Here is a 12,380-nt window from a genome sequence, read left to right on the forward strand (position 1 = left end):
TTTTTTTGCCTTTGATCACAATCACGTTTATTTTCTCTACACGTGCATGAGGTATGTCTTTATTATTTGTATTCATTTATTAAATGATAATTTATAAAGATTAAACTTCTCTTTTTTCTAAGAGTGTTCTGGCCAAACTATTCAGAAATAATGAGTTACAGAACAGTAACACAAGACATGCCACAAATACAGAAATATGATCATAAAACATTGATTACAATCAAACATTACATTTCCATGGCACCCTAAAACAAGCCTAAAATAAAAGATTGTTATCTGTGATCCTTAATTTATTCGGGACTGTTCTATCAGTTTGGAGGTGGTAATGTAGATGATGAATACCATTAAAGTTTGAAAATGTAATAACTTATGTGTATCAACACAGCTTGAAGGGCAAAACAAATTGACACACTACTTTAAGTCACTTTCAATAAAACCACCAAGATGTGTACATTTCTGCTTACAATCAGATTATCTCTGAAATTGTTTATAAATATAGAATGTATTCCCCATATAAAATAATGACATAAGTTATTCAATAGCTAAAAACATGAAACTAGAGAACATTGTAATATATATGATAGATTGCTTGCAGCTGTATTAACTTATTTATGTAGTCAAATCTGTTATGCTGTGAATGTTAATGTAGGAACCGACCCCACCTGGACAAAAACAATGTACATAATGTATTGTATTGCTCTGGCTTCACCTTGATGCTGCATTACTCTGACAATAAACCAGTGCGCCGCCTGGTGGCGCGTTGGCGAAGCACAGGGACACGTCAACTCCGAGGACGACTGCTGTGATTGGCTGTCGTTCATCACGTGTTCATTCTGAAGATGGCGTCTCCAAATGGAGGTAAATTCTAATTCCTTACCCTGCTATGCTGTGTATAAATTGTAATTTCGACATGTTTAAGGACATTAAATCACAAGTGACTCTTATGCCGTCTCACACAGACATCCCGAGGCGACAAAATACACATGTTAGTGTTGTTATTTTACAGTTTGGAGATGTTTTCCCGTTGGTTAAAGCCTTCACTATCCCCAGTGTACAGGGAAGCACAGTAAACAACAAGCATCCTTCAGCCGGACCCGCACAGCTCAAACTATGGGCTGTTACCTATAAATATATGTACAGGCTAAATCTCTGAGTGACATTTACAATGTTTTGTTTCACAACATCGTGCTTAGTTATGGGTTTTACTTACAATAGTCTTTCGATTTTTCCCGCTTTTGTCTCGCACACAACGGTAAAGTTGTTAAGACTGGTGCTACTTTCTTTCTGTACTGTTGACCTCATGCCTCTTACCATGATGACTAACATCATTATGTAAAGTATATACTGTAAATGAATCACGTATTGTTTAATTTATCATTTTTAAAGTACAACTGTTATTTTCCTTTAGTGTTATTGTAATGTATTGCGTACATATTTTAGGCTGTATAATAAGTGTGTTGTGTTTATGCATGTTTGTGTGCTATCATATAGTGTGGCTGAGCTTTCTTTATGACTTAACTTACAGAAACACAACACATTTCTCATTATAGAAGCACGTTCAATCTGTAATGTATAACATTTGCATCAAAGTGGCAAATTATTTTCATGTCACATCAAACACACACACATTGTATGGTATGTTGATATTGTATAATTTGTTCTTTTTACCTCAACTGAACTTTTCTTCATAAAAGGATTACATTGTTGTTTCAAAATATAGTTTGGGTCAGTACTATGTCTATTTGCAATATTTAGTGTAAGGCCAGCTATATATATTTAACCCTAGTAGTGACAATTTGACACTACACAGTACTTTAAGTCACTTTGGTTAAAACCATCATAAGTGTTTGTCTCTGCTCACACTTGTATATATTACATTATTTACAAATATGCAATGTATGCATTTTCCACAAATGTAAAAAATACATTCTGTGTTCTGGCAGGTGACGATTTTGAGGGCTCTTTGATAAGTTTTGAGAAGTTGGACAGAGCGTCACCAGACCTGTGGCCAGAGCAGTGTAAGTCAACGTTCTCCCTCCAGTGTAATTAGTCTCTATGGGATTCTGTTTTACGTTGCTATGATCTTGATTATATCCTGTAATCTCTCACACAGTGCCCGGAGTTGCAGAATTTGCTGCATCTTGTAAAAATGTGAGTTAGATTCACTGTGGCTCGCTTTGATTTACAAACTAGATAATTAAATAGGCTTGACATACTGTGATATATATATAGGCCTGATCTACAAATCTTGTTGTCCACTGAGACCTGTTTTGTGTCTTACATCACAGCCCATCAATAATTCGCCTCCCAAATGGATGGCTGAACTAGAGAGTGAGGACATTGAAATGTTGAAAGGTAATGTACAAAGCAGTAGAAAAGTTGTAACGTTTTCAGTTGGTGTTAAACAGGAAGATTGTGGACAGAAATAGTTTTCGTAGATAATCCTGTCAAATGGGATAACATTGTGTTGAAACTAGTTACATGTAGAGCTTTCATTATGGCTCCTGTTATCATTCTTTAGAGCTGGGTAGTCTGACCACAGCCAACCTGATGGAGAAGGTCAAAGGACTTCAGAACCTCGCTTACCAGCTGGGCTTAGAGGAGTGTAAGTACATGCACAAACAACAACAACATAAACTTTAATACGTTGTATTCAAATGTTTTTATTTGTTACGTCTTCTAATAAAACACTTCAATCTAAATGCAAAGTATGCAGATGAACACAAAGGAGCTGCACGTAAGTCGCTTGTTACCACTAGATGGTGCTCATAGCCTTTCTTCTAGCGAGAGGATTTCACAGCATCTTTATGTGCTTTCACTCTCCAAACCCAAACAGGTTGACTGCACATAGGATTGTATGTTTTGATCCAAAGACAGAACTTTGCCATATAAAATCACCTCTCCATTCCTGTCAAACAGCAGAAACAAGTTGACTTTGAGGTCTTAAAGTAATGGATTTAGGTCAATCTTGTTAAATTGGAAAAAGTGAGAAACAGGGGCATGCGCACAAGAGCCAAACAAGTGCTAAAGTATTTGATTGTTTTTAATCCATTCTCCACTGCCTCCATTGTCATAATCTGTGTGGATTAGAGATGTGGCTAAGTGCTCTAAGAGAAAAATGGGTTTTTATTTTTCCAGGGCTGAAAAGCACACAATCAATGAAGAATCGTGCTATAGCCCCCCCTCCTAATGGACATATATAAATAAATGTAAATGTTTTTTTCCAAAGTCATTTACATTTAACAGACTTGCGTAATTGAAGCAAAGTGATGTGGACAGTGAGGGCGTTGAAATATTGCACTGCGGCCTTCTTGTTGAGGCTTGTAATGAGCACACTGCTTTGTAAAGCTCCATAAAGACAGCCTGTATTTATGAATCCAACTATGCCAAACATAATAGAAGAAGAAGGCTTAGATGAGATTTGAGGGATGCATAAGGTGAAAGTGATCAACAGATTAGGAGGCAGGGGAGTTGACTCCAGAGTGATTGAAATGTTGTCTGCAATGGTGTATACTGCACCAGCATCCACATGAACAGGCCTAGATAAGAGTGACTGCACATTAACAGGCGATAGATTATGTAGCATGTGTTGTATTTGCATGGACCACAAGTCGCAAATGAAATTTAGTTGTAAAAGTGTTTAATCTCCCTGAGTTCCCTAAACCCCCAGAAGCATGTAATCTGGCTGGTATAAAGATGTTAGATGTCACAGGTGCAGGCCTGCAGGCTTTGCAATCATGTCATGTACCTCGGGATGACGGGACACAATGATGGTTATTATTGGTGTCGGAGCAGCCCTGTAATGGGTGCCTGTTTAATGCTCTCTGGTTTAATTTTCTTCTTTTCCTGGCTGTCAGGGGAGGCCTTGTAAATCTCAGCTACTTTTTCATCATGTTTGTGCACTCTTCAGTATCCGTAAACGAGACTCCGCAGACTGAGGCACGGCAGAGTGAGGGCAGCGGGGACAGGATTTACTGCCCCTCCCCCTTCAACATGTGGACCATTAAAGAGGAAGCTGGTTAATGGGAACAGCGCAATCAAGCAGTGAAAACTCCCCTACTGCAGTGAGGAAGGGGAACTGGACCAAACATTATTGCCTCGAATACACCTAAGCTGTGTTGGGTTCTGCCTTTTCTTGCAAATTGTGCGCTGGAACATACTGCTGTATACTCATGTTTGTACATATGTATTAACATGGATGTGACGGGGGGATGTAACACTCCTTTAATCCACCCCCTCCTCAACCAGCACCCCCAATAATGGCTGTGTGACGCTGGCCCGGCGTAGTCCCAGAGGGGCTTGACGCGTGCCTCTTCCTCAGGCCACAGCTGTTACTCCACCCCATGATGAATGCCCCTGTCGTGGGCCGCTGAGCGCGGGCATCAAGCCCTGAGCCTCTGGGGAACGCTGAGACTCTGATAAGTGCTGTTATTGGAGGTAATTGAAAGCTGAGTGTTCCTCTGGGACGCACTGGAGGGCCGGTGCTGTTGCGCAACAAACTGCTGGAGTTGGTGCTCTATCACACTTGTGGGCTCAAGGCTACTGAATACCATTTAACACCTATCCATGTAGGACGGGCTGGTAATTAGGAAATGTTTGTAATGTAGACTCTGCTCCTTAACAAAGTGAAACCAATCACAGAAAATGACAAACTTTTTACCGACAAGCGAGTGCTTGTAGGGCTGAGTGAGGTTTTTGAGTGATAATATGGTTATTATTTCCAGGGACGGTGCTTTCAGGAGATATTTACAAATAGTCCATGGACCAGCTCCCATAATGTCACTTTGCAGAAATCTACAGAAAAACTTATGTCATTGAAATTTATGAGAGTTCAAGTGAACTGTGTCTTTGATATATTCACCATGGGGGTGGGATAAAAGCTAAACGAGAATATAAAATGAAATCAATCACCGCTTTATAGTGAAAGATGAATTAAACCTAAAATTACATTTATGAAATTGTGTCTAGGCCATCGCCTAACTGGATCTTCTTATTTTCACCCAAATATAGAAAATCAAATACATTAGAAAGAATGTGTCTCTTAAAGGGGAACACCACCTAAATGAAGAATTCCAATATGTTATATATATATGTCCAATATACTTGCATGGCCTCGGGAGGTTCAATCAATATGTGTGAGCATGAGCTACTCTCTCAAAGCCACAAACTTGTGGTGTCATCAAGTATAAAGTCTGGAGCTGCTTCATAAACAATCAATAGGACTGATTTTGTTTTCACAAAATGTTTGTTTTCTCTAGTTTTGGGATTTGGGAGAGACTTCATGTTTACTAATATGTTTTATATGTCCGGCAGTGGCTCAGTCAGTAGGGGCTTGGACTGTGAGCCGTAGGGTTGTTGGTTCAAGTCACCGACCAGACCTAAAAAAAAAAATGGAGTGTGACTGCTACTTGGAGAGGTCCCAGTTCACCTCCTGCCCCCCTTGAGCAAGGCACCGTACATCTCCCATTGCTCCCCGGGCGCTGTCCTATGAGCTGCCCACTGCTCCTAGTACTAGACTCCTGGTACTAGGATGGGTTAAAAGCAGAGAACACATTTCACTGTGTGTGCTCTGCATGTGTGACCATTAAAAAGAGGATTTCATCCCTCCAAATCTGTTCTTTTGACTCTCTTAGACGACAGGAATAACGCCATTTGAAAATGGGCCTAGTTCCCCTTTGAACTTTTAAGGCGAGGAAAAGGTATCAAGATGTTTTTATCAACAGTGATAAAACTTTGATATCTAGATAAAACCAGCTCAACCAGTGTGTTCTGTAGGACCACCTGTTGTAGCACATCATCTCTCTTGCACCGGGATGCCACCCGGAGTAGACCCAGGCTGACCCCTGTTGCGTCTCCCTGTGTGAAGGTGAGACTGAAGGTCGCCCTGCCCTGACAGCTCCTAATGGGCCCACGTTCACCACCCCGTTCACCACCACCTCCTCCTCCTCACCCTCAGGATCAATCTCCGGCCTATTAGAAGCATGCCGCTGCTGAATATGATTGCATTCACTGGGCCCCACTGGTGCTAATGTGCCTCCATCAATCCATCAGGCGGGCTGACCGCGAGGCGGGCGGTTATGAAGTGCCTGAGCTGACAGCCGCTGAATGAAGAACAGGGAATGCCTCCCCTCCGCCACTACCCTTCCTCCTCCTCCTCCTCCTCACCTCTACTACTCCGCCGTGCTCGTCTTTTCACCTCTCTCCTGTGTCTCCGTGGGCTCATAGTTGCGATGAATGGCAGCTTTGTGACGCACCTCTTTGAAGGTGACACCTTCTGTGGAAAGTGAAATAAGCCTCAAGGATGGTTCAGTTTCTGAAGCTTAGTTTTTATCATCTTAATGTTCAGTAACCTTGGGGTCTTGTGTGGTGAGTTCTCTCAAATTGGCTCCCATAGTAACATCTTTTTAAATGATTGGGCGTTTTGTTTTATAAAAAGGGCTGCGACTATAGTGATGCCCCATTGTTAGAAAATCTTTAGCAGCTCAACACACATTTTACACCAGGCCGACATGAGTAGCAGGTTGCAGCTGTATCTGATGGAGCCTGTCCATATTTCAAGCAGGATCAGTGTCGGAGCTGTGTGAAAGCAGAGGCAGGCAGAGCCTAACACACACACTCACACACACCGCTCCTCAGTTCTGCCAGCCTGCCGCCTCCCTGAGCAGATCGGAAATGACACCTCATTTCCATAAAGGCATTAGGAATTCATTGGATTTTCTTTCCCAGCTAATCATAGTGTGGGTGTAAAACCTTTTAGGCTTTTTAATGAATGATTTTTGACTGATTGCCTATTAATAAGGACACCTCTTGAACAGGCATAGGCTGGGGCAGGGGTTGGGAGGTGCAGATGTGTTTGTTTTGGTGTGTGAATGTGTGTGTGCGTATATCAGCCAGGCGAAAATGCATTGGAGGAGGAGGAGGGGTGGGCCCTCTCGGTTGGGACATAAAGAGGAACCAGTGGCTCCCCTGGGAAATCACAGCTCGTGTCTGCATCTTAAATATCCCTGTGAAGTATCAATAAGTGGGTAATTGAATTTTGAACACAAACATGAGCGTCAGGTGTATGTGTTGCAAGATGGGGGTGCAGTAGGGGCGTCAGCTGAATGTGTGTGCCTCCGAGCGTTTCTTTGCCTGTGTGTTTGTGTGTGTCATCTCCCTCTGTGTCTACTTCGTCCTCCGGGGAGGAGGGCGGCGAAGGAGGACGTTAAATCCATTAAATAAAGCTTACAGCCCGTAATAGCTGAGCAGCACTCGGAGATGGGCAGTGAGGGTCAGATAAGTCCTCTTAATGAAAGTGAATTGGGGCAGTCAGGGCCGGGGACCAGGACTCCAGTTAACCCAGGTGGTCATCTGTCTTTGGAGCTAACAGGGGTCTAGCGGCTCACTGGGAGCGTGCCATCATGAGAGGCAACTGGGGGGGGGGGGGGATTTGCGGGGGGCGAAGTGATGATTACTCTCATTTTATACACAGGGGAGTCGTGGTGGGGGCTGGGAGTGGGCTGTGACAATGACACCCAGATCACTCACCGTAAACGAGGGGAAAGTAAGATGTTACACCGACGCGTTTTCCTCTTGCATTTACATTTGAGCCACCTGAGATTCAACCATTGAACATTATTTGCTAGTGCAGAACAGAAAATTGCAGAAACATTTCTCAGGATTTCCTACAGTGTAGTTTTAATCCTTGCTGTATGGCTGGGCGATATGACGATATGTATAAAATGCTCTATCGTACATATTTTTCTATATCATTTCTATCGTGATATAGGCTAGGCTTACTATTTTTTTTTCATCTCGTATTTATTTCAAACAGGAGTATAAAAAAATAAGCATTGCCATGTGGTCATTTCATATAAATAATGTATTTATTGAGTTACCATAGTACATGCTATATACATGTGATATATATCATTATTAAGATATGGAATAACACAGCCTGTGGGATTGATATAGGAGTTTGGCCCTACCACCCAGCACTACCTTGCTGTTTAGCTTTCGGGATAAGGGCAACTTTTTAAATAGCCTCAGGGAATATTTAACTGTTTGCAGATATAGGTTAATCTCTGTTGTAATGTGCCTTAGCAGCATTAACCAGGGCAAAATCTACAGCGAGAGGATTACTGGACTGATGTGGGAGCCGGGGGATACAGGAGCCTTCAGCACGCCTTTATTTATTTTTTATCTGCTCTTAGATGTCCTCAGCCCTCAATTCTGATGATAGCCTGGCTTGGTTTGTTTCATTGTCTATTTATGGATGATAATTATTTCATATTCTTTACATAATACTGGATTGCAATGTAGAATATGTCAGAAACTATTCTATACAGTATGATGTGGCTGTGTTTACTAAACTACCACGCCACACTGTGCTGGAATCTCAGACCAGATAGAGCTGAATGATAATTAGATGGGAACAAATCAACAGGCCAAGGAGATGGCCCACAGAATCCATAAGGTGCCTTTTAGTATGGATGGCAGTGGTAACAAGATGCTGATTAACTTAGTACAAAATTAGTAATTGACCTTTCTAATCAACTAAACAAATCTCTAACTCCCACTAATCAGTATTGATCCCTCCTGTTGTATGACACAGCCTGTGAGTGTGCGTGTGAGTGTGCGTGTGTGTGTATGTGTTTTTAAGGCTTTTTTAACTTAATCTGTTTATTTACATCTTCTACACTTGTAGCAAAAATAACTTATTCATAAATATTTTTTAAATAAAATAGAGCACTATGTAGCAAGCTAGTGCAACACATTTGAACTGAAATCAACCATTTGTCATCACGTTTACATTTCCGAGAGAATTCTATTTGGACATTTTTTCTACCTGTTTGCCTTTTTCACAGAAGACATTCGACAAGTCACAGGTGTAAATGATTAAATTAGCGATGGCCACATTTCATTTCTCTGCTTCAGTTTCAGAGTCCTGGTATTGAATGCAGGCTCACTGTCACACTCGTCAATTTTCCATTCAAATGTAGCACAAATTCTAAATAAATAATTGATGATCATCAGCAAAAGAAGGTGGATGAATGCACAGTACCATCCACTACCTTTTATGCAAATATTAGAAGTTTGGCACATCAAGTCCTGCGGCATTAACCCTTTGCAGAAGAAGAAGGCCCAATGAGATGACGTTTTACCTTAAACAAACGAAAACTACGCAGAAAACGAATCAATACGCAATCTCTCCCCCTCAGCCAAACATAGAAACTTCTTTGTGATATTTCGAGTTCCATATTTCAAGGTATTTTAATGCACAAATTGAAAAGGCACACAACAACAGCTGGATGGAAAGGCACCGATGGATCACTGGGACTCCTGAATAGAACAGAGCCATCGTTAGTGTGATCAGCAACACCTGTGCTTTTCATACTAACACATTTGCAAAGTCCCTCTGTAGCTCTTTCGGTAGTCCCACTATGCTTTTAGTCATGTTCATCTTGTGTTGCATTATTTCATATTCTCTAATAACTTGCTGAACACCTTTCCCCATATTTCCTTTTCATAAAAATATAGCCAGACATCATAAATTGAGCACTGATTTATGTGATTTAACAGGTTCTTTAATGTGATGATATCAGTGATATTTCTGTCTGAGAGGGGAGGCTGAACTGAACCGTAATTAATAATACGCTCAGTGGGGCGAGGGGTCTCGGGAGGAGTGGCACAGCCATCCTTGATCCGTTTTACAGTTTGGGCTCATCAAGCGATGGAGAAAGTGAGAGAGAAGCATGACACCTTTAAAAATCAGAAGTACCCTTTTACCGATCCTAGTGTAACTGCTCCTAATAAGAAAGTGACATCAGCTCACTTGTGGCTTTAGGGTCATCCCAATGTAATTGCTTTCCCTCTCCTGATTTTGATGGCTTCATTTCAATCTTGAGCACCCTATGCATGTCCAGGGGTCCCCTGATGACTTTGTTTAGGGTGATTTGAAGAGACAGCAAAGTGCAAAATGAATCCATCCCATTCCAATTAGCATCATCTTTAACCTAATGAGGGACACCTCAAGGTGACGTGGCCCCCACGCCCAGATGCACCATTATCATTCCACACTGGGCAACTCATCTAAATTACTAACTGGCCCGGCTATTTCATTAGCCGGCGTGGGCGGAGGAGGAGGGGGGCGGGGGGGGCTTCACACAGGCAGACAGCAGCCAGCTGAGATTCTGGTCATAATCTTCTTGCTGGTGTCATGAAGTTGGATGACTTTCTGCTAAATATGCATTTGAAATCAGTCCTCTCTCTGCTGCTCTGTAGTCTTATGTTTGTCTGATGTACAAGGTTAGTTAGAAACTGAATAGAGTCGCTGATGCGATCTTTGCAGCTCATAAAGACTGTATCACAGCAAAGTGCCTAATCCTCTTTATCTTTACAAAGAGTAATTACTGTACCTGGATGGTGCATCTCCAGGGTTTATAATGATGCTGCAGGAAAGTCCCTACAGTCTCCATGGTGACACAAGGGTTTGTCTTTGACAGAAAAGCCTCAGCAATGATTGCTCTCCCGGTGAAGACCGGTTTCACAAAGGGCCTTCAGCAGGGACAATTCTGTTGTAGGACTGTCTATGGCACAGAGCTAACCGGATCCCTCCCAGACATCCTGGTGTGTAGAGCCTTTAGCAATTTTAACAATGTGTTGTACTTGCATCACAGATGTCGGTGGGACTCCACAGGGTGTAGAGCTGGGAAGTCTTTGCAATCAATACTAATAATGTCAATTATTTAGCTGTAATGTTTGTATAAGTATTGCTACATTCATTCACAGGGGTTACTGATATGGTCTCTGAGAGAAAATAACAATAGCCAGTATTGAAATTATAGAATTTTAAGCCAAAAATAATGCAAAATCCAAGAAGATATCCAGCCTCATCTCATGCTAGTGCAGTGTCAACTATAGCTCCAGCCTCAAGCATCCAAACACGAGAATACAGGAGGGAAACAGCTTCTCAGGACAATTGTATCCAGATTATTTGGTTCCCAATCTTTTACACTTCTTTTTAGACTCGTTTCCTTTTAAAACAAAGCAAAAATATCTACAGCTTCTCAAACATTTTAATACGTTACTTTATGTATTAACCTGAATGTTTTTGTCGTCTTTGATTATTTGATGTTTTTTTGTTTCAAGAAATACAAATTTCCATAAGAATAAAATAAGAAAAACATAGCCATGAACATTAATTGTGTGTAGCAGAATGTTTTGCATTATTTCCTAACCCTCCTTTGGTTTGGAAACCACCGGCGTAAAGTGCTAATTGTAATAACCATATTTACTGCTTATAGTCTTTGTTACTGCTTAGATGATTATTGCTCGTGGTTGCCTTATTCTTATTTTGCTAGACATTTGTCACTTATTCTATACATGGCCACATTCCATAATCCCACGTTGAGGTTAATGGAGACATTTTGCTTCTCTTCTCAATCATCTTGCATCCACACGAACACACACTTTCATGCATGCGTAGTTCTGAGTACTTGTGCCTCACTACATTGAGACAGCAATCAAGCAAATCACAAGACTCTTTGGTAGCTACGCTTCCATCTTATGTTGTTTTCCATGTCCTGAATGAACAGATGTTTGTATAATTTACCTCCCAGTGTGACACTGTAGATATTAAATACATGCTTTGCATTACTAAACAACAGTTCTGAAGTGGTTAGAGCTGCAGGCAAATGTTTTGGAAGACTGATTTTACCAACTTATGAAGGATTGTTGGAAAGGTGTAAAGCAAGCTAGAGTCTTGATCTCTTACATGCATACTAATGAAAAAGAAATCTCTAAACCTGAACAGTGGTTCATCTTTAATATGTGATGTTGTGTCTATTTGTTTTCCAGCCAGAGAAATGACCAGGGGGAAGTTCCTGAACATCTTGGAGAGGCCTAAGAAGTGACATGTTTTTTTAAAAGCAACAAGAAATGTGGGGACTGCAAGGTGAATCTGTTCTATACATTTAACAATGTGCTCTGTACATGTTCAGACCTTCACAGCAAAGTTCAGAGACTGAGACTCAACCCGTAAATTGGAGCAAAAATTCACACAGCTGAGGTCTTTTCCTGTTGTCCCCTTTAGTTAGATGCCTTAACATTTATGGAAACCTAAAAAATGATGTATTACTTCTCGCTGAATATCTCTGTCGCTTTTAGGCTTGCCTTGATCAAATGTTTCCTATTTATTCGTATTTTTATTTTAACATGATTTACATTTTTTTGCAATTTGTGAAGTTGTATAATAAAGTTTTAAAATGAAAAGATGATTGCCTTTTATTTAAAGTCCCCTTAAATGATAAAGTTTGCAGCCAAAGCAGCTAACTTTTGTGAATATTTAGTTCAACTTTTAAGTGCAGCACCTCTCCGGCTGCGGACATGTAAGGAGCTCC

General features: G+C 41.0%; 1 protein-coding gene across 2 annotated transcripts; it reads left to right on the top strand.

Moving 5' to 3' along the window:
• The first annotated feature begins 746 nt into the window (after positions 1-746).
• On the top strand, positions 747-12,252 carry lin52 (lin-52 DREAM MuvB core complex component). Of its 2 annotated transcripts, none has more exons than XM_029459937.1 (6): positions 747-858; positions 1,944-2,018; positions 2,114-2,151; positions 2,289-2,355; positions 2,522-2,605; positions 3,911-4,954. In XM_029459937.1, the coding sequence occupies exons 1-6, from the start codon at positions 840-842 to the stop codon at positions 4,021-4,023; spliced, it is 396 nt and encodes a 131-aa protein (XP_029315797.1). In that variant the 5' UTR covers positions 747-839; the 3' UTR covers positions 4,024-4,954. The 2 variants fall into 2 exon arrangements, with proteins under 2 accessions (XP_029315797.1, XP_029315798.1); XM_029459938.1 differs by lacking the exon at positions 3,911-4,954 and adding an exon at positions 11,839-12,252 and having other exon boundaries at positions 783-858.
• The last annotated feature ends 128 nt before the right edge of the window (positions 12,253-12,380 follow it).

Source organism: Cottoperca gobio, chromosome 22 (genome assembly GCF_900634415.1).
Source record: "Cottoperca gobio chromosome 22, fCotGob3.1, whole genome shotgun sequence".
Lineage (NCBI taxonomy): Eukaryota > Metazoa > Chordata > Actinopteri > Perciformes > Bovichtidae > Cottoperca > Cottoperca gobio.